General features: G+C 32.3%; 3 protein-coding genes and 34 non-coding genes across 38 annotated transcripts in view; 3 read left to right on the top strand and 34 right to left on the bottom strand.

The window, feature by feature from the left end:
* LOC113384902 overlaps positions 1-13,645 on the top strand; it is a 17,892-nt gene extending 4,247 nt beyond the window's left edge. The window contains exons 1-8 of one of the 2 annotated variants that reach the window (XM_026622674.1): positions 9,677-9,898; positions 11,032-11,199; positions 11,258-11,378; positions 11,620-11,800; positions 12,016-12,244; positions 12,695-12,815; positions 13,060-13,223; positions 13,418-13,645. In XM_026622674.1, the coding sequence (XP_026478459.1) occupies positions 9,776-9,898; positions 11,032-11,199; positions 11,258-11,378; positions 11,620-11,800; positions 12,016-12,244; positions 12,695-12,815; positions 13,060-13,223; positions 13,418-13,531 (1,221 nt within the window). In that variant the 5' untranslated portion in view covers positions 9,677-9,775 and the 3' untranslated portion in view covers positions 13,532-13,645. Of the gene's footprint in view, positions 1-9,676; positions 9,899-11,031; positions 11,200-11,257; positions 11,379-11,619; positions 11,801-12,015; positions 12,245-12,694; positions 12,816-13,059; positions 13,224-13,417 lie in introns of those variants that run through there. The other variant, XM_026622675.1, reaches the window with a different exon arrangement.
* On the top strand, positions 345-417 carry Trnar-ccu. The gene has a single exon. It is a non-coding gene; the product is annotated as a tRNA-Arg (tRNA).
* Positions 546-618, bottom strand: Trnar-ccu. Its single transcript has one exon. It is a non-coding gene; the product is annotated as a tRNA-Arg (tRNA).
* Trnar-ccu lies at positions 697-769 on the bottom strand. The gene has a single exon. It is a non-coding gene; the product is annotated as a tRNA-Arg (tRNA).
* Positions 848-920, bottom strand: Trnar-ccu. The gene has a single exon. It is a non-coding gene; the product is annotated as a tRNA-Arg (tRNA).
* Trnar-ccu lies at positions 999-1,071 on the bottom strand. The gene has a single exon. It is a non-coding gene; the product is annotated as a tRNA-Arg (tRNA).
* Trnar-ccu lies at positions 1,150-1,222 on the bottom strand. The gene has a single exon. It is a non-coding gene; the product is annotated as a tRNA-Arg (tRNA).
* Trnar-ccu lies at positions 1,301-1,373 on the bottom strand. Its single transcript has one exon. It is a non-coding gene; the product is annotated as a tRNA-Arg (tRNA).
* Trnar-ccu lies at positions 1,452-1,524 on the bottom strand. The gene has a single exon. It is a non-coding gene; the product is annotated as a tRNA-Arg (tRNA).
* Trnar-ccu lies at positions 1,592-1,663 on the bottom strand. Its single transcript has one exon. It is a non-coding gene; the product is annotated as a tRNA-Arg (tRNA).
* On the bottom strand, positions 1,892-1,964 carry Trnar-ccu. The gene has a single exon. It is a non-coding gene; the product is annotated as a tRNA-Arg (tRNA).
* On the bottom strand, positions 2,032-2,104 carry Trnar-ccu. The gene has a single exon. It is a non-coding gene; the product is annotated as a tRNA-Arg (tRNA).
* Positions 2,183-2,255, bottom strand: Trnar-ccu. The gene has a single exon. It is a non-coding gene; the product is annotated as a tRNA-Arg (tRNA).
* Trnar-ccu lies at positions 2,333-2,405 on the bottom strand. The gene has a single exon. It is a non-coding gene; the product is annotated as a tRNA-Arg (tRNA).
* Trnar-ccu lies at positions 2,484-2,556 on the bottom strand. The gene has a single exon. It is a non-coding gene; the product is annotated as a tRNA-Arg (tRNA).
* Trnar-ccu lies at positions 2,635-2,707 on the bottom strand. Its single transcript has one exon. It is a non-coding gene; the product is annotated as a tRNA-Arg (tRNA).
* Positions 2,786-2,858, bottom strand: Trnar-ccu. Its single transcript has one exon. It is a non-coding gene; the product is annotated as a tRNA-Arg (tRNA).
* On the bottom strand, positions 2,937-3,009 carry Trnar-ccu. The gene has a single exon. It is a non-coding gene; the product is annotated as a tRNA-Arg (tRNA).
* Positions 3,088-3,160, bottom strand: Trnar-ccu. Its single transcript has one exon. It is a non-coding gene; the product is annotated as a tRNA-Arg (tRNA).
* Positions 3,238-3,310, bottom strand: Trnar-ccu. Its single transcript has one exon. It is a non-coding gene; the product is annotated as a tRNA-Arg (tRNA).
* On the bottom strand, positions 3,389-3,461 carry Trnar-ccu. The gene has a single exon. It is a non-coding gene; the product is annotated as a tRNA-Arg (tRNA).
* Trnar-ccu lies at positions 3,539-3,611 on the bottom strand. The gene has a single exon. It is a non-coding gene; the product is annotated as a tRNA-Arg (tRNA).
* Positions 3,689-3,761, bottom strand: Trnar-ccu. The gene has a single exon. It is a non-coding gene; the product is annotated as a tRNA-Arg (tRNA).
* Trnar-ccu lies at positions 3,840-3,912 on the bottom strand. The gene has a single exon. It is a non-coding gene; the product is annotated as a tRNA-Arg (tRNA).
* Trnar-ccu lies at positions 3,991-4,063 on the bottom strand. Its single transcript has one exon. It is a non-coding gene; the product is annotated as a tRNA-Arg (tRNA).
* Trnar-ccu lies at positions 4,142-4,214 on the bottom strand. Its single transcript has one exon. It is a non-coding gene; the product is annotated as a tRNA-Arg (tRNA).
* Positions 4,292-4,364, bottom strand: Trnar-ccu. The gene has a single exon. It is a non-coding gene; the product is annotated as a tRNA-Arg (tRNA).
* Trnar-ccu lies at positions 4,442-4,514 on the bottom strand. The gene has a single exon. It is a non-coding gene; the product is annotated as a tRNA-Arg (tRNA).
* Trnar-ccu lies at positions 4,593-4,665 on the bottom strand. Its single transcript has one exon. It is a non-coding gene; the product is annotated as a tRNA-Arg (tRNA).
* Trnar-ccu lies at positions 4,733-4,805 on the bottom strand. Its single transcript has one exon. It is a non-coding gene; the product is annotated as a tRNA-Arg (tRNA).
* On the bottom strand, positions 5,175-5,247 carry Trnar-ccu. The gene has a single exon. It is a non-coding gene; the product is annotated as a tRNA-Arg (tRNA).
* On the bottom strand, positions 5,326-5,398 carry Trnar-ccu. Its single transcript has one exon. It is a non-coding gene; the product is annotated as a tRNA-Arg (tRNA).
* On the bottom strand, positions 5,477-5,549 carry Trnar-ccu. Its single transcript has one exon. It is a non-coding gene; the product is annotated as a tRNA-Arg (tRNA).
* On the bottom strand, positions 5,628-5,700 carry Trnar-ccu. The gene has a single exon. It is a non-coding gene; the product is annotated as a tRNA-Arg (tRNA).
* Positions 5,778-5,850, bottom strand: Trnar-ccu. The gene has a single exon. It is a non-coding gene; the product is annotated as a tRNA-Arg (tRNA).
* Positions 13,646-13,808: 163 nt separating the features above from the next.
* Positions 13,809-14,674, bottom strand: LOC113385654 (ribonuclease P protein subunit rpr2). The gene is made up of 3 exons (XM_026623500.1): positions 14,543-14,674; positions 14,374-14,465; positions 13,809-14,052 (listed from the first exon to the last, which is right to left on the bottom strand). Exons 1-3 carry the CDS (start codon positions 14,618-14,620, stop codon positions 13,809-13,811), a joined length of 414 nt encoding a protein of 137 aa, XP_026479285.1. The 5' UTR covers positions 14,621-14,674.
* A 637-nt stretch (positions 14,675-15,311) lies between these two features.
* The window catches only part of LOC113385652, a 24,057-nt gene continuing 19,746 nt past the window's right edge, over positions 15,312-19,622 (top strand). The window contains exons 1-6 of the mRNA XM_026623499.1: positions 15,312-15,468; positions 16,041-16,283; positions 16,519-16,763; positions 16,906-17,040; positions 17,104-17,259; positions 17,331-17,455. Of these exons, the coding sequence (XP_026479284.1) occupies positions 15,312-15,468; positions 16,041-16,283; positions 16,519-16,763; positions 16,906-17,040; positions 17,104-17,259; positions 17,331-17,455 (1,061 nt within the window). The remainder of the gene's footprint in view (positions 15,469-16,040; positions 16,284-16,518; positions 16,764-16,905; positions 17,041-17,103; positions 17,260-17,330; positions 17,456-19,622) is intronic.

Below are 19,622 nucleotides of genomic sequence, written 5' to 3'. Positions count from 1 at the left end.
AAATTGGTAACGTATTTGATGATGCGTTTTTTGATGATAAAACTCTTGTGGTATTTGCTGGACGTTTGCTAAACTTTTTCAACATTATAATTTTAAATCATATATAATTGAGAAGTCATATTGAAGTAATATATAGGCTGTGTGCTGTGTAGTATAAGTAAATAAGTAATAGTGAAAGTAAACTTTGCTTACTTTCCAATTTTTAAAAATTAGTTTAACGGTTGAATTATATTTGATTGCAAATTACCACCTGCAAGCTTACGAACATTCGTATGTATTTTTCTTAATATTTCATTGATCTTTGCACTTTTTCGAAACACTTAGAAAAACGCGAATAAGCAGTAGCCCCTGTGGCCTAATGGATAAGGCATCGGCCTCCTAAGCCGGGGATTGTGGGTTCGAGTCCCACCAGGGGTATTGTTAATTTTTCATAGGATTTTACATCTAAATCCGTTTGCGGTAATCTAAGCCTGATGTGTACCTTGATAGCGAAGCTAAGTTGTATCAAAGGCATTTAAATATAGGATCCTGCAAAAAATTATCTGTACCCCTGGTGGGACTCGAACCCACAATCCCCGGCTTAGGAGGCCGATGCCTTATCCATTAGGCCACAGGGGCTGCATGCTGTTCACCTTGATAGCATAGCTAGGTTGTATCAAAGGCATTTGAATATAGAACCGTGTAAAAAAGGAACAGTACCCCTGGTGGGACTCGAACCCACAATCCCCGGCTTAGGAGGCCGATGCCTTATCCATTAGGCCACAGGGGCTGCCTGCTGTCATTCTTGATCGCGAAGCTAGGTTTTATCAAAGGCATTTAAATATAGAACCGTGTAAAAAAGGAACAGTACCCCTGGTGGGACTCGAACCCACAATCCCCGGCTTAGGAGGCCGATGCCTTATCCATTAGGCCACAGGGGCTGCATGCTGTTCACCTTGATAGCATAGCTAGATTGTATCAAAGGCATTTAAATATAGAACTGTGTAAAAAAGGAACAGTACCCCTGGTGGGACTCGAACCCACAATCCCCGGCTTAGGAGGCCGATGCCTTATCCATTAGGCCACAGGGGCTGCCTGCTGTCATTCTTGATTGCGAAGCTAGGTTTTATCAAAGGCATTTAAATATAGAACCGTGTAAAAAAGGAACAGTACCCCTGGTGGGACTCGAACCCACAATCCCCGGCTTAGGAGGCCGATGCCTTATCCATTAGGCCACAGGGGCTGCATGCTGTTCACCTTGATAGCATATCTAGGTTGTATCAAAGGCATTTAAATATAGAACTGTGTAAAAAAGGAACAGTACCCCTGGTGGGACTCGAACCCACAATCCCCGGCTTAGGAGGCCGATGCCTTATCCATTAGGCCACAGGAGCTGCCTGCTGTCATTCTTGATTGCGAAGCTAGGTTTTATCAAAGGCATTTAAATATAGAACCGTGTAAAAAAGGAACAGTACCGCTGGTGGGACTCGAACCCACAATCCCCGGCTTAGGAGGCCGATGCCTTATCCATTAGGCCACAGTGTTCACCTTGATAGCATAGCTAGATTGTATCAAAGGCATTTAAATATAGAACTGTGTAAAAAAGGAACAGTACCCCTGGTGGGACTCGAACCCACAATCCCCGCTTAGGAGGCCGATGCCTTATCCATTAGGCCACAGGGGCTGCCTGCTGTCATTCTTGATCGCGAAGCTAGGTTTATCAAAGGCATTTAAATATAGAACCGTGTAAAAAAGGAACAGTACCCCTGGTGGGACTCGAACCCACAATCCCAGGCCTAGGCGGCCGATGCTTTATCCATTAGGCCATAGGGGCTGCCTGCTGTTCACCTTGATAGCATAGCTAGGTTGTATCAAAGGCATTTAAATATAAAACTGTGTAAAAAAGGAACAGTACCCCTGGTGGGACTCGAACCCACAATCCCCAGCTTAGGAGGCCGATGCCTTATCCATTAGGCCACAGTGGTCACCTTGATGGGATAGCTAGATTGTATCAAAGGCATTTAAATATAGAACTGTGTAAAAAAGGAACAGTACCCCTGGTGGGACTCGAACCCACAATCCCCGGCTTAGGAGGCCGATGCCTTATCCATTAGGCCACAGGGGCTGCCTGCTGTCATTCTTGATTGCGAAGCTAGGTTGTATCAAAGGCATTTAAATATAGAACCGTGTAAAAAAGGAACAGTACCCCTGGTGGGACTCGAACCCACAATCCCCGGCTTAGGAGGCCGATGCCTTATCCATTAGGCCACAGGGGCTGCCTGCTGTCATTCTTGATGCGAAGCTAGGTTGTATCAAAGGCATTTAAATATAGAACCGTGTAAAAAAGGAACAGTACCCCTGGTGGGACTCGAACCCACAATCCTCGGCTTAGGAGGCCGATGCCTTATCCATTAGGCCACAGGGGCTGCCTGGTGTTCACCTTGATAGCATAGCTAGGTTATATCAAAGGCATTTAAATATAGAACCGTGTAAAAAAGGAACAGTACCCCTGGTGGGACTCGAACCCACAATCCCCGGCTTAGGAGGCCGATGCCTTATCCATTAGGCCACAGGGGCTGCCTGCTGTCATTCTTGATTGCGAAGCTAGGTTGTATCAAAGGCATTTAAATATATAAACGTGTAAAAAAGGAACAGTACCCCTGGTGGGACTCGAACCCACAATCCTCGGCTTAGGAGGCCGATGCCTTATCCATTAGGCCACAGGGGCTGCATGGTGTTCACCTTGATAGCAGAGCTAGGTTATATCAAAGGCATTTAAATATAGAACCGTATAAAAAAGGAACAGTACCCCTGGTGGGACTCGAACCCACAATCCCCGGCTTAGGAGGCCGATGCCTTATCCATTAGGCCACAGGGGCTGCCTGCTGTCATTCTTGATTGCGAAGCTAGGTTGTATCAAAGGCATTTAAATATAGAACCGTGTAAAAAAGGAACAGTACCCCTGGTGGGACTCGAACCCACAATCCTCGGCTTAGGAGGCCGATGCCTTATCCATTAGGCCACAGGGGCTGCATGGTGTTCACCTTGATAGCAGAGCTAGGTTATATCAAAGGCATTTAAATATAGAACCGTGTAAAAAAGGAACAGTACCCCTGGTGGGACTCGAACCCACAATCCCCGGCTTAGGAGGCCGATGCCTTATCCATTAGGCCACAGGGGCTGCCTGCTGTCATTCTTGATCGCGAAGCTAGGTTTTATCAAAGGCATTTAAATATAGAACGTGTAAAAAAGGAACAGTACCCCTGGTGGGACTCGAACCCACAATCCCCGGCTTAGGAGGCCGATGCCTTATCCATTAGGCCACAGGGGCTGCATGGTGTTCACCTTGATAGCAGAGCTAGGTTATATCAAAGGCATTTAAATATAGAACCGTGTAAAAAAGGAACAGTACCCCTGGTGGGACTCGAACCCACAATCCCCGGCTTAGGAGGCCGATGCCTTATCCATTAGGCCACAGGGGCTGCCTGCTGTCATTCTGATCGCGAAGCTAGGTTTTATCAAAGGCATTTAAATATAGAACCGTGTAAAAAAGGAACAGTACCCCTGGTGGGACTCGAACCCACAATCCCCGGCTTAGGAGGCCGATGCCTTATCCATTAGGCCACAGGGCTGCATGCTGTTCACCTTGATAGCATAGCTAGGTTGTATCAAAGGCATTTAAATATAGAACTGTGTAAAAAAGGAACAGTACCCCTGGTGGGACTCGAACCCACAATCCCCGGCTTAGGAGGCCGATGCCTTATCCATTAGGCCACAGGGGCTGCCTGCTGTCATTCTTGATTGCGAAGCTAGGTTGTATCAAAGGCATTTAAATATAGAACCGTGTAAAAAAGGAACAGTACCCCTGGTGGGACTCGAACCCACAATCTCAGGCTTAGGAGGCCGATGCTTTATCCATTAGGCCACAGGGGCTGCCTGCTGTCATTCTTGATCGCGAAGCTAGGTTTTATCAAAGGCATTTAAATATAGAACCGTGTAAAAAAGGAACAGTACCCCTGGTGGGACTCGAACCCACAATCCCCGGCTTAGGAGGCCGATGCCTTATCCATTAGGCCACAGGGGCTGCATGCTGTTCACCTTGATAGCATAGCTAGATTGTATCAAAGGCATTTAAATATAGAACTGTGTAAAAAAGGAACAGTACCCCTGGTGGGACTCGAACCCACAATCCCCGGCTTAGGAGGCCGATGCCTTATCCATTAGGCCACAGGGGCTGCCTGCTGTCATTTTGATTGCGAAGCTAGGTTTTATCAAAGGCATTTAAATATAGAACCGTGTAAAAAAGGAACAGTACCCCTGGTGGGACTCGAACCCACAATCCCCGGCTTAGGAGGCCGATGCCTTATCCATTAGGCCACAGGGGCTGCATGCTGTTCACCTTGATAGCATATCTAGGTTGTATCAAAGGCATTTAAATATAGAACTGTGTAAAAAGGAACAGTACCCCTGGTGGGACTCGAACCCACAATCCCCGGCTTAGGAGGCCGATGCCTTATCCATTAGGCCACAGGGGCTGCCTGCTGTCATTCTTGATCGCGAAGCTAGGTTTTATCAAAGGCATTTAAATATAGAACCGTGTAAAAAAGGAACAGTACCGCTGGTGGGACTCGAACCCACAATCCCCGGCTTAGGAGGCCGATGCCTTATCCATTAGGCCACAGTGTTCACCTTGATAGCATAGCTAGATTGTATCAAAGGCATTTAAATATAGAACTGTGTAAAAAAGGAACAGTACCCCTGGTGGGACTCGAACCCACAATCCCCGGCTTAGGAGGCCGATGCCTTATCCATTAGGCCACAGGGGCTGCCTGCTGTCATTCTTGATCGCGAAGCTAGGTTTTATCAAAGGCATTTAAATATAGAACCGTGTAAAAAAGGAACAGTACCCCTGGTGGGACTCGAACCCACAATCCCAGGCCTAGGCGGCCGATGCTTTATCCATTAGGCCATAGGGGCTGCCTGCTGTTCACCTTGATAGCATAGCTAGGTTGTATCAAAGGCATTTAAATATAAAACTGTGTAAAAAAGGAACAGTACCCCTGGTGGGACTCGAACCCACAATCCCCAGCTTAGGAGGCCGATGCCTTATCCATTAGGCCACAGTGTTCACCTTGATGGGATAGCTAGATTGTATCAAAGGCATTTAAATATAGAACTGTGTAAAAAAGGAACAGTACCCCTGGTGGGACTCGAACCCACAATCCCCGGCTTAGGAGGCCGATGCCTTATCCATTAGGCCACAGGGGCTGCCTGCTGTCATTCTTGATTGCGAAGCTAGGTTGTATCAAAGGCATTTAAATATAGAACCGTGTAAAAAAGGAACAGTACCCCTGGTGGGACTCGAACCCACACTCCCCGGCTTAGGAGGCCGATGCCTTATCCATTAGGCCACAGGGGCTGCATGCTGTTCACCTTGATAGCATAGCTAGATTGTATCAAAGGCATTTAAATATAGAACTGTGTAAAAAAGGAACAGTACCCCTGGTGGGACTCGAACCCACAATCCCCGGCTTAGGAGGCCGATGCCTTATCCATTAGGCCACAGGGGCTGCCTGCTGTCATTCTTGATTGCGAAGCTAGGTTGTATCAAAGGCATTTAAATATAGAACCGTGTAAAAAAGGAACAGTACCCCTGGTGGGACTCGAACCCACAATCTCAGGCTTAGGAGGCCGATGCTTTATCCATTAGGCCATAGGGGCTGCCTGCTGTTCACCTTGATAGCATAGCTAGGTTGTATAAAGGCATTTAAATATAAAACTGTGTAAAAAAGGAACAGTACCCCTGGTGGGATTCGAACCCACAATCCCCGGCTTAGGAGGCCGATGCCTTATCCATTAGGCCACAGGGGCTACGTGCGACAAATCTTATTCAGACTTGTTAAAAATATTCAGCCGTATATTTTGTCAATAACAAAATGTATTTTCTCAATAGATTTACCGAAACGATCCTTCCTCTTACGGAACTTCGGCCAGAATTCACCAGGCTTTACACGACATTGAAAGGTTTGGGCAGTCCAGTAGTTTTTGCCCATAACGACCTGTTGCTGGCCAACATTATCTATGATGAGAAAAAAGAAAAAGTCACATTTATTGATTATGAATACGCTGGATATAATTATCAAGCATTTGATATTGGAAATCATTTTGCTGAATTTGCAGGTAAACTAAATTTTCCCTATTTTTGTAATTCAAAATTTTAGCCAGGATTTATTTTTTTCGCAAATGCTATTTGCTTCGTTGCCACGTTATCTTTTATCGTTATCTTTTAGTTCTTTAATTAGACTATAGTCTTTAGTTTTTTAGTTCTTTAGTTTTTTAGTTATCCTTTTTCAACTTTTAATTAATTTATTTAACTTAATATTTATAAATATAATAATTTTTTTTACCTTATAGCGTTAAACGGAAGTCTGTGTAGCTTAATCCCGGATGGTTAACGATATCTCAAAAAATAAAAATAATTTGCACAAAATTAAGAGTAATATGTATATTTATTTACCATAGTTATCTGTTTGTCACTTTTACTAGAAATTCAAATTAAATATACACTCTCCATAATTTTTTTGGCAAACTTTGCTTTTAAATCATTTGATGATGACTTCAGTTTTCCTTACAATTTTTTTACCTTTGCTTTTGTGAAATAAAAATAAAATTTCAGGAAGTTGTTAATAGTTTTTGTTTACATTTATTGGTTATATTTCACGATTATATTAATATAATAAATTGTACACAAATAGCTAAATTACATTATCTTTTTCCTTGCAGGTCTAGGCGAAGTTGTAGACTATTCCCGATATCCTTCAAAACAATTCCAATTATCTTGGCTGAAAGAATACTTGCAAAGTTATTTCAATACGGAATTTGTTAGTGAAACTGAAGTGTTAAAATTGTATGGCCAAGTTAACAAGTTTTGTTTAGCAACGCATTTCTTTTGGGGCATTTGGGCTCTGATACAAGCCAAACACTCCAGTATAGACTTTGATTTTATTGGGTGAGTTAATAATCATAATCAATCGAGTTTAATATTTTTCAATGTGGAATTTACAAAATTATTTTGTCGATGTGTTATTCAGCAGTTTTATATTAGATGCACTGGGGAAAAGGTGTTAAACTTAGTTTTTCTCTTAAAAGTTTCTTTATCAAATGAGTTTTATCTAATATCATTATAACTATCTAAATCAAGTGAATCATTAAAATTTATTAAAAACAAGTAATCAAGTATTGAACAATTATTGTTACTGCAGTATCACTTCCAATGTTAACAATAGAACATATTTTATATAGCTAAAAAAAAATCATGTTCCAAATTTTTCAATCTAAAAAAAATTGTGACAAATATATTCAGATAATTTAAAACGCTTGGGATCATTCTATTAATTTATATGATAACTGATTTAAAATCCAGTAATTTTAAAATAAATCATCTTAATATATGTTTCTTATTTTACAGGTATGCTGCAATTAGATTCAAAGAATACTTCACAAAAAAGGAGCAGTTTTTGTCCTTAAAAAGTTGATGCTGTTATTGTTATAAGAATAGTTTGTACAAATTATTAATATTGTTAATATTATTTTCATTCCTTTCTTAATATCACTTATCATCAAGTTAAAAAATAATTCATTGTACATAATTTAAATATTCTTAATTTTTGTTTTTTCTTTATTTATTAAGTTGTATTCGTTATGAATATTTTAAAATATTTTATTGTAAAAATGTTTGGGAGACATTCCTTGCTAATAAAGTAATTTATTGAGAATCACGATTAGTATCTTTTATAATTGATGAATGGGAAATATTAAATGTGTTTCTTGAACATGTTAATGGAATTCGATTTGAATGAATTTAGATAATGTTCTTGCACGGAATATAAGGATGTCTAATTCAATAATTTAACTATTATCATGACAATATGTAGTTAAATTTCAAACCTTTCGGTAGTCATAGTGTGATATGTTACAATAATACTATCTTTTCTTTGAATTTTGTATTTTAATTTGAAATCTTCTTAGTTTGCTCTATGATTGATATATATATATATATATATATATATATATATATATATATTAGTTAATTTTTAAATAATAATTGTTATTCGGTTCTACTAACATATCATTGTATCTTTTGAAATAGTTTTTTATCAGATGTTTGGACCATAGTTGAAAGAAGAGTAGTTTAGATAATTTAGGCTTGCATCAAGTAATAATAAAGAATATAAAGCAAATGTTTAAAGTTTGTGATGCAGCAAACTTCTTGTTCTGGCAACAGAAAATAAAAAGGCAATCCATGAGAAAAATATTCTTTCAAGTAAATTATTCTTTCCATGAGTAAATATTCTCATTCAGAACATATTATAGCTAGTCAGGTACCACCAATTAATTATATAAATATAATATATGTATTTTTATTAATTACATGACTAAACTTCATCAGCTTAGACTAAAAGTCATGACTTCTAGTGCTAAATATATATATCTCGAATACTACTTAGCTGGAGACAAATACAATAGTATACACTTTTGTAATTTGCTGAACTAAGAATATGAGTTTTATTCTATGCATACGAGGCAAGTATTTATTGGTCAAACAAAAACTTATACTATCTATAGAGTATAATTGCTGCCTCGCATCCACAATTTTGAGGACCTATTTCAAATAAGACTGTTAGGAAATAAATTAAAGCTTAATATTAGTTCTGCTATAAAATCTTTAATAGAAAAGATAAAATTAAAAGAAACAGAAGAGAAAGAAAATACCTTAGGGGGCTTTAGCAATGATTTCATAAAAGTAAAGAAAATCTGACACAATTTTATGATTGAGAAGTTGAGGCTAAAAGAATGCCGCTTAAGCTAGAAAATAGCATTGGCAAAATTATTGAATGCTAAATCAGGCTTAAAAACAATACAATCAACGGCTTGCATTGACTATAATATATGCACACATAAAATAAACAAAAATTTATACTATTCATAGAGCATGATTATGCAGCATAGAATAATTTTATATTTATTATATCTATGCATACATATAAATAAATATAAAATTATTATAAAGTAGATATTTGTAAATAAAAGATTTTTACGCTAATCTTATCTAACAAGTAATTCACAAAGAAAATTTGATAGGTAAATAAATAAATATAAATATTTTTATAAATTTTACTTTGCATGGGGGCTACTACCATGAGAAATAAAAAATCCAAAAATCCACAAAAAGCACAAAATTGGTAAACCTGAAATAGTTATAACTATATATATATAAATTTAAATATTTTTATTAATTTGGTTAAAATATAAGTTGATATTTGATTTATCTCGAAATAAATCTTGAACCTATTAAGCGTAATGATTTCGTACTTTACAATCACCATGCAGACTCCTACTGTTATAAAGAATATTTTTCATCTTGTTTAATAAAAAGTTCATAAAAAATAAAAACTATAAGCATGTTTTCTACTATTAAATAATTTTTTTTAAAAAAATCGCATTACGTTTGATAGAATGAATGCAATAAATATAAGTTCACCACCCTATTTCTAATAAATCTATCCAAACAAGATTTCAAATTTCAAATTTCCCACGTTATCGCAAGCATCAGCCCGATATCGATATATTCTCTCGCAATCATATGTTTATTCCAAAATATCAATATCGCGTATATACGAATGTTTCTGTTGTACTTGTCTGTCAAATGGTTTGGTAATGTAATATATTATATTGAACAAAGTTATTTATAAATTGTTAAACTTATATAAATCTATGAAACTTTCATTAAAAGATAATGCAACTTTTTTGTAAATGCCTCAACGTCGCTATAGAGGTAGACGATGATGGTATTCAGAATATTGGAAAAGCAGATTTGGGGTTATCTCCAGAAGATATTTCAGAGCCCATTTTTCAAGAGGTTGGGTAAATAATAAATAACTTCTAAAATTATTGTACATGTGCATTTATAAATATCACAAACGAAGGAATTTAGATTATCATTATAGTATATATTTTCATTTTATATATACACAAACATGTTCTATTATTGATATACAAAATATTTGTGTATGTATTGCACAATGATAAACATTTACTAGCTACACCAAGGTGACAAAAACAATGAACGCATTAATTAGTCAAATAATTATAGATATTTGGTAGATTAATATATTTGAAATATATAAAAATATACTTCAATAATTCTTTTTAACTATTAAATCTATTAATAACTTTTAGAAGTATTTGGATTTTATAAATTTTCAAATTGTATTTTGATAGCTATAAATATAGCTGATAAAATTTTAATTTTATAATATGTTATAAATTTTTTGATACAAAATAAAATCTGATTCTAAAGTCCATATCGGTGGATTCTAACTCGTGTTCTATATATATATATTCAATATATATTTAAATATGTATGCACTTGCAAAACAGTTAAAAGTTTTATTTGCATTTGATATTTCAGAAGCAAATATTTAGCATATTTGTAAGCCAGGCTTAAAATAAACTATGTCAGCTATGCAAATAAAAAATATACAATCATACTTTGCAACCAATACAATTTTCTACAGTATATAATGCATAATCAAAACATCATTTTGAAAGCAACGTTGTACATATTTTCAAAGCTTATTTAAGTTTTTAATCTTAAACAATTGGAGTCTGAAAAAGTAAACAATTTGTTTTGATTGAGTTTGGTTGAACAATGAACAATTTTGATGTTGTATACATAACATGAGCTTGTTAAATGAAACCTATGACAGTAGTTTCATTATCAAATATATCACATTAAAATGATTAATATATAATACATTTATTCAAATATTTTAATCATGATATCTTCTATATCTTGTTTTGTCAACTAGATGTATAGATGTATATATTTGTGAATATGTTATGGTATGCAAATTACAATCTTGTTTATCTTATACATATCTGCAATATTGTATTTATTATTAGTTATTTTAAACATGGAAACATACCATAAACATGCCTTATCAATATAAATGATTTCATTATTAATTACTATTGATTTTTCCTTTGCAGAAACTTGGAATTATTAAACCATTATCAATAGCAAAACAACAACCGTGCCTGTTACAATCAGAAAATTCTCAGGGATGGATTTTACATAAGTGTTTGAATTGCAATATGCACACTCATGCTATTCAAAAAGATTCAAATAGAACCATTGTCGTCAATTTAGGATTATTGGTATTATGATTTATATATTAGTTTGTTGTTTCATTTAATAATTAAAAATTTGTTACAGAGCGACACAGCTGAAATAAATTCACTTCGAAAAAGTGAAAAATTCTCACCTATTTTTAAAGTTGTGATTAATCATTCTAATGTTAGTGATGAAATACATGTTCCTACTATTAAATCAACAGGTAAATATAAGACACTATAATACAAAAAAATACTTTTATATGAAATGAAGTTTTAGTTTGGTTAGAATTTGTAAACAAATTTGTAAATGATTATTCTTTTGTGAGCATTTAGCATTTTAATTCCAAACTATATAAAGTTTGGTATCACCTCCTCTATCACAAATAAGAGAAGACTTGACTATGATTTGATAATTCTTTTGTGACTAAACCTATTAATTTCTATTAATTGATTTAATTATAGTTTCACAATCTTCTGACCCGTTACAAACGGCTTTATCAAATCTACAACAGCAGCTTACAAGAACAATGCAGCAGGAAATGCAGGCAACTGAACAAAGAATTCGGAACTATCAAGAAGAACAATACTTGCAGCTAGAAGAGTTCCGTGAGAAAGCCCACAATGACTATAATGCTTTAGCAGGGTAAATATAATATTTTTTTCAATATTTTTTCATATTTCTTTTTGAGAAAATGTTATAATAATAGAATAAGTAATAGCATTCTTTTAAAATTTGTTTGCCTATTATAGTAGTTGAAAGCTATTCTTCTTCACTTAAGATTCTTCAACACTTAATGATTTTCTGGTAAATATTAAAGGAAAGCTAGAGAAAAATGTATCATATTTTATTATTTCTAGGACAATAATGCTGCCCACAAATCAGTCAACAATGGCCATAGTCAACATGTCTAGTCAACAAATTGGTAAAGATAAACCAAAAATAGAACTTACTGCAGCAATCTCACCACCGTTAGCAACAAATTCTAGTAGCACTAATAGTAGCATTGGAATTTCACCAGTTAGATCTTCTGAAATGTTATCATCTGATTTGGATATCCAGAGCAGAACATCAGGAGAAACTAGATCTGTGAGTCTATTTCATGTATTTAAATATTTTGTATTATAGTCCATTTTATAGGTTTTTTTGTATAAATTTATTTACTGCAAGTCAAACAGTATTATGGTGGACTATTATTCGAGATTAAAAAAAGAGAAAATTTATATTTTTAGGGCATTCAATAAAATGATTTTTTCAATAAAATTTAATAAAAAGTTTTCAATGTTTTGTCATTTTACTGTATATGATTTATTTACGAATTCATAGAAACAAACAGTCAATTCTCATGTTTTCATTTTGTAAATGTTATAAATGTAAAAATGACCAAATGCATAAAGAAAACTGCATTCCAAGAGCACTTATGCAGAAGTGGTTCAACATGAATATATAATTAATAAAAAAAAACTAACTTTTTTTACATTGCTAAAACAAATTTCAATGACATAATTCTTCTACTTTTAACATCGTTTCTGTTCATAGCCACATTCTTCAAGCAGGCCATTTAAATCCACCAAGTCTAATGTAGATTGTGAAGGATTATTCGACTTAGAAGGAATGGATGATGAACATGATCAAGAAGATGCTGCAGGAAATGATTCAGGTATTTGGACTGGATATTAATTAAAATTATATAATCATTATATTGCCTTCAGCTTTATGTATTTTTTATTTATGCCATATATATTTTGTTTGTAGTTGAACATTTAATTCACAAATGCATAGGTAATATTGCCAGCTAGAGATCTATTGGAATTAATATATTATGGAGATCAGATTGTTACTGCATGCCGCTGAAAGGTTTAAGGTTTATGTATCTATTAAATGATTTATGATGTTGATTTCAGATTCTTCTAATGAATCCGATGGTGGATTACATATGAATAGTGCTAGACAGGCATCAAAATCAGATCCAAATGAAGGTGTCATTGCTAGAAGTCTTCCCATAAGTGTACCTACTTATATATCTATGCATAAAGGTGGTCTAATGGACAGTGATAGTGATTCCATGGTAACAATTACTTTAATGATTATTTTCTTAAATATGAATATTACAAAAAAAGAAATTGAGAAAATGGCCAGCTATCCTTTTTATTTATAATTGCCAGAATGTGTGAATTAGCATTACCTTTTTATCTTTTTTTTTTCAATTTTTTCCCAACAGTAACATAGCATTTGTTTAAAGAGTGTATACCTTTTTTTCAGACAACTGATAGTGGAATGGATATTGCAGCTAGTATTAAAGCAATTGCAAAAAGTGTTCATGGTGATGCAGTTTTTGGCGAACTACCAAGACCACGTTTCCGAACACAAATTTAGGCTTAAATATAAACATATTTTATATCTGATCACAAAATATATTTTTAATTAACTTTTGCTGAGAAATATAGCTACTATATATTTGCTTCAGATCCTCACAAGTTTTCAATACATAATATATTTAAGAAAACTTTGATATGAATCAGTGATTTAAATACCTATTAAATGTGTGCGTGTTTTGAAATAAAAACATTTTATTATATTAATGATTTTGCATAAAATTCTTTTATTCATAACTTAAAAAGTATAAAACAATAAATCTCACTAACTACTTAAATTAATTATTTACATTTTGAACAGATTCATTTGTTTGACCGTAATCTAAAACTTCCACAATGTATTCTTTGTTATCTGTGTGCAATTTATGATCTTTATTAATTGGATATTTTCGAAGGTAAAAGCATTTTGTGCACCTGTGATACATCATTTTGTCTTTTTTGCTTACAGAAACTTTACAAGTTTGTCCTATTATTAAAGGTAATCGGCATCGGCGGCAAAGAGTTCTCTTTACATGAGGATCTCTGAAATATAATGTAAATTGAAAAATGAAAATTGGTATCAGTAGTACAAATTGCAAAAGTGGATTAAATAATACATCGAGTTTGATAGTTATTTCAGTAAAGCATACAAATAGTAAAGTAATGAGTATTACTTTTTTATTTTTACTGACTTTACTTGAATTATATTGAATGATTTAGAATATTAATTGTAAATTTTTTTTATAGACAATATGCAATTATTCGTTAATTATTATTGTATGCAAAATAGATTTGTAGGGTTAAGTTCTATAAGTGTGCAATACGGTTGAAATTGATATTAATTTCTAATGAAATATTACTTACATTCTAAGAACACCTCTTTTAGCAATGTTCATCATTAAATTTCCATAATAAGCTGATGCAACTGGACTAAAATTTAAAACTCTTTGACTAATCTATAAGGAATATTATTTAGTTATTTAGTGATTTTGTGAATATTGCAATTAATGTCATGGGGAATTAAAACATTTACCTGGTGCAAGTAATTCATACGTTCAAAACTCTCCTTTCCAGCACAAGATTTTATTTTATTTGAAGCTTGTTTACTCATTTTTCCTATGATACTGGTTTTTAAAATCTAATTTTCGAATTGTCAAAATTGAAATCTTTGAAAGAGTGTCTGATCACAGTAATTTTTGACACTTTTGAAAATGCGCTGTGAAGTTTGCTACACTAACATCAGGAGTGTTTCACTTTTGCGTTCGTTTAATTTCGCATATGTTCGTTAAGTGCAATAATAAAATAAACCTGAACACGTGAAAATATGATAAAGACTGATTTTGTTGAAGCATTCGTTTGCACGCATTTTCTCAAACTAATTAATATTGATTAAAGATTTTATTACTACATATAAAATGATCTGATGCTGAAGTTTATAATTAGAAGAGATTACCTAACTAATTAGAAGTGATTAGTATTTAATTAATTTGTAATTAAATTTTAATCAAATATATTTTGAGCGGGATAACCAAGTTCATTATGCTAAAATATGGCAACTTATTTTTTTTTTCATTACCATGGTTACGAACACATAAAAGGAATGGAACACATGTCAGATGGAACAAGCTATTCTGTTTTGTTTACATTTATTTGACGTTTCAAAATTCAACGGTATGACAAGAAACCACAAACTTAAATAATTTTATTACTACAAACGAATTTGGTTACTTCCAAAAATTAACTGCTTCCCTTCAATCAAATATGGAATAATTTATAAACAAGAAAAATATAAAAAATAAGAAATGGATCATCACGCAACGTTAAATGAAATTGATAGTCTTTCAATGGGTGAACTGCAAAGGCAATTGGTGACTTGGGTGGAAGAAAAAGGATTATTAAATGAACTGAGAGCTTATCTGAGGAAAAAAATGATATTTTTACTGAAAGATACGATATTAGGTAAAGACAATAACAATCATTTAAATATGCTTTCACAAATATTGTTCTTTTCCTGACAGAACCATATTAAAAATAAAATTTGCAAATCTGACATATTTTTTTGTTCTTTTTATATTATTATTATTGTGTTTATATTTTATTTTTTTTATTTAACTCTTAAAATATTCTTATTCGTGATTACAAAACTTTTATTATTTTCTCCCACCATGCCTAATCTTTACGATCCAAGATCGATTTTAGTTTAATTCTGAATAGTTCAAATACTTACATATGACTATAATAATATAGGATGTTATATAGTTAATTTATACTTTAGTTTATATGGCAATTATCTTTGATACTGACTAAATTAATATATGACCATCTTTGAAACACAAACACATATTGCAATTCAAATTAATCGTTTCATGCTTCTGCTACTATATCTAATTGCAGTATTTTAAAAAAGCTTAAAAAAATTTTGAATTTGATCAATCTCAGTTAGATAGTTTCCATAAATAGTCTAGTCATTTTTTAAAAAAGCAATAATTAGCTTTGATCATGACAATAATACAATTATTTTATGTTTCCAGATCAGAAGACCTCAATAGTTGATCAAATATGTGTAACGCCTAAACTCCAAGCATTAGCATTGCTAGTTGCTGAATATCTGTTATCGCAAAAATTGTTTTATTCTTTGTCAGTCTTTAGTACCGAAGTTCCAACTATTACACATGTAAATAAATTTTGCCAACAAATTCAGAATGCAAATGACATTAATGAGAACTCTCCAAAGCTCGATTCAAATGAAATAACACGTATATTGGAAGCAGTTGGTAAATAATTTACTACAATATTTGAAAATCTATTTTATATAATATCGGTAGTATTCATTTTTTAGTCTGCAGCTGAATAATTTAAGCTTTTATATAATGTTATTTGTCAGATAACTCTATTTAAATAGTCTTAATTATGAAGATCATTTAATGCTTATAAGTAATAACAAATGAAGAATGTACATACTGTTTATCACTTAACCCGTCTTAGTTAAATTTCATTTCCAAATTTCAGGTATTTCTGGACATAGTGAACTTGTTAATAATATAATGCTATCATATACAAATGCTACTGACAGAAAAGAATCACTCATAGGAAGCATTTTGGAAAATATTTCTACGGCAGTTGATAAATTATCTGAAAAAAATGTTGAAAAATTGACTCAAGGCACAAATACTGATGAATTTTTAGAAGGAAAAAGAACTATTAACTCTATAGCAGACCTAAACTTGTTATTCGAGGATTATCATTTGAAACAGGTGCAGTTTTAAGTTTTATGCTTTGCTTTCAAAGATCTGTTCATATTCAGATTTATTTAAAGGCCTTTTATATAACTGAAATTGTGCTGAAGCTCTTATAATTTATTTTAACTTAATTAACTATTTAAAAATTATCTTTTAGCATCAATCTGCCGTCTTTATGTTTATTGATAAAGAACATGCTAGAATAAAATCTGAGGAAAAAGCAAAGTATAAAAGTAAATTATACAAACACCAAAAAACACTATTTCAAGAAGTGAAAACCAGAGAAGAATATGTAGGTTCAAGTATAACTTTATCTTAAATACTAAAATAAACATAACTAATATCATATTTATAGGTGCTTAGAAAATTAAATGAAGCTGAAGTTCGGTTAGTAACACAAAAACAGCAAATCGAAGCTAATTTAAAACGCAAACAAAATCATTTACAGGAATTAGCTGATGAATTAGGACATATTCACAACCAACTTTCAAGACGTGAGGAGATTCTTAGTGTAAGAGAATTTTTATAGTGTCATTTGTATAATATAATTATTCGATGATTCATTTTATTTTGTATTATCAGTCCTTAAAACAAGAAGCTATATCAGCGCTAAAGGAAAAGCCAAGCATGAATATTTGTGATCAATGTAAAAGTTGTGACCATTTGAAAAAGCAAGAAGTAACAAAATCAGCTGGTCAAAATATAAGGTAATAATTTTATTAATATACACATATTATGCAATAATAATTTCAGGAACTCATATTTGAATTAATATATTACAACTTTTAATAATAAAATATAAAATCTGCGACCTACATTTAAAGAATTTCATAGTTATAAAATACAGTATGCATTTATGAAAAGCTTTAATTTATCAATAAATAAATGTGAGTAAACCCAATAAAATAAAAATTTATATTAGTTTCGATATCAGATTTGTCCCATCATCCAGCAAACCAGGAGAAAAAATTAAGAGTAAAAACAAACTAATGCAATTAATTATTTAAAAAAAAACTTGTAGGAACAGCAAATAAGTACATTAAAACAACCATTGTAAATCTATTAAACTACTTAAAATTATTTGTAGAAAATTCTAAAAATTTTAAATGATTTTAAATATTATTATAGTTTTACAACGGTCGTTTCAATGTGCTTATTTGTTGTTCCTACAATTAGGATTACAGTTTTTTTAAGTACTTAATCATATTAGTTTGTTTTCATTCTTAGTTTTTTCACCTAGTTTCCTAAACAAGGAGACACATCTGGTCACGAAACATATAAACTGAAATAAATTTTCATTTTATTTTGATGCATTAACTGTTTTTACCTTACATCAATGAATCGATAAATATATATTGATTGATTGATTGGTATATTGATACAGTCATTAACTAACAAATTTGTTTAAATATAAAAAAACTGCCTATCATGAGATCATTAATAGAAGGAATTATTAAAACTGAAAAACACATCAAATTGTTACACTCAGTAAATCAGGATAAATAATTCACAAGCAATAATTCTGAGCCTGACTGAAAATCGTGGACCTTGTAATATATTTTATGGTCTATTTTGAAAATTTTTTGGTCTAATTATTATTATAGCAATTATTTATATTCATATTATTTTATGTCATTTGCACTTTTATTAAATTAGTTTCAAAAGAAAAATTACTTTTCAAATATTTTCAACTTTTTAGAAACTAATAAATAAGTATAAATAGCATGATAAAAGATTTTCAGCAAGGCTCGCAAATATATAATTTTGGATTCACACACATTCTACATCCAATTCACACCATTTCTTGAATTAATTTAATTTTTTTAGTTTTTATTATATATTTTATTATGAAAATATTTCTTTTCTGCTATTTTCTATTATACATGCTTAACATAAAACCTAAAATTGAAACATCTCTTAGTTCAGAAATTTAAAATAAATAACATATTTATATTTATATATATATATATATATATATATATATATATATATAAGTATATAATTTATGGATCACTTAAAAAAGTCAGTAATTCTTGTTTGTTTGGATTCTGCTAAACTATGCAACATATCTTGTTTCAGACATTCAAGATTTTGTAGTTTCGTTCTATCAATATCTTTTTGTAATTCTGTCCATTTATAAACAATTTCTAAAGCGTTCAAAGCGTCTTTCGTAGTAGGTATTTCAACTTCATTTATGATATTGCTTTCTTCATTTCTTTCTACATCATCTTCCGCAGGATAAAATTCTGTTTCATTGTCATCATAAATTTCAGTATGTCCTTCTTCTTTTATATATATCTCGTTTTGTCCTTCTTCTTTGATATAAATTGACAACAAGTCATGAAAATTTGATTCATTTTTAGTATCTTCTTTATTGATTTCGTCTTCATGAGTTGAGTTTTGTGAAATACCATGTCTTCTTCGAAAACGCCAAAGCCAACCATGTGAAGCTTTAAATTTACCTTCTAAATTCAAAGTATTATGAATTTGTTCTGCCTGCGACATCAACATAGGTCCAGTTACATGTTCGCCATTCTTTTTCTTTTCAATGAACCATTTATATAAATATTTATCTAAAATTACATGATTTCCTAGTCGAACCTTTTTACGTTTAAGTGTTGAATTGTCATCTAATTCATTGACAAACGAAGTCAGTTTAATTTCATCATTCATCCAACCTCTTATGGTGCCTTCAGGAATTCCATATTCTCTACTTATTGAGGCTTTGGTGGCTCCACTTTTACTTTATTGATGAATTCAAGTTTTTCTTCATACTGTACGCGTTTCTTTTATGCATGATGAAATTATGCAACGATTTGATACAAATTTAAAAATAAGATTAATATTAATAAATATTGATCTAAAATTTACCGC

This window comes from Ctenocephalides felis, unplaced genomic scaffold, assembly GCF_003426905.1.
Source record: "Ctenocephalides felis isolate EL2017-DRISC unplaced genomic scaffold, ASM342690v1 CF-g0.4_SCAFFOLD_03571, whole genome shotgun sequence".
Lineage (NCBI taxonomy): Eukaryota > Metazoa > Arthropoda > Insecta > Siphonaptera > Pulicidae > Ctenocephalides > Ctenocephalides felis.
This window is presented reverse-complemented; position numbering and strand designations above follow the sequence as displayed.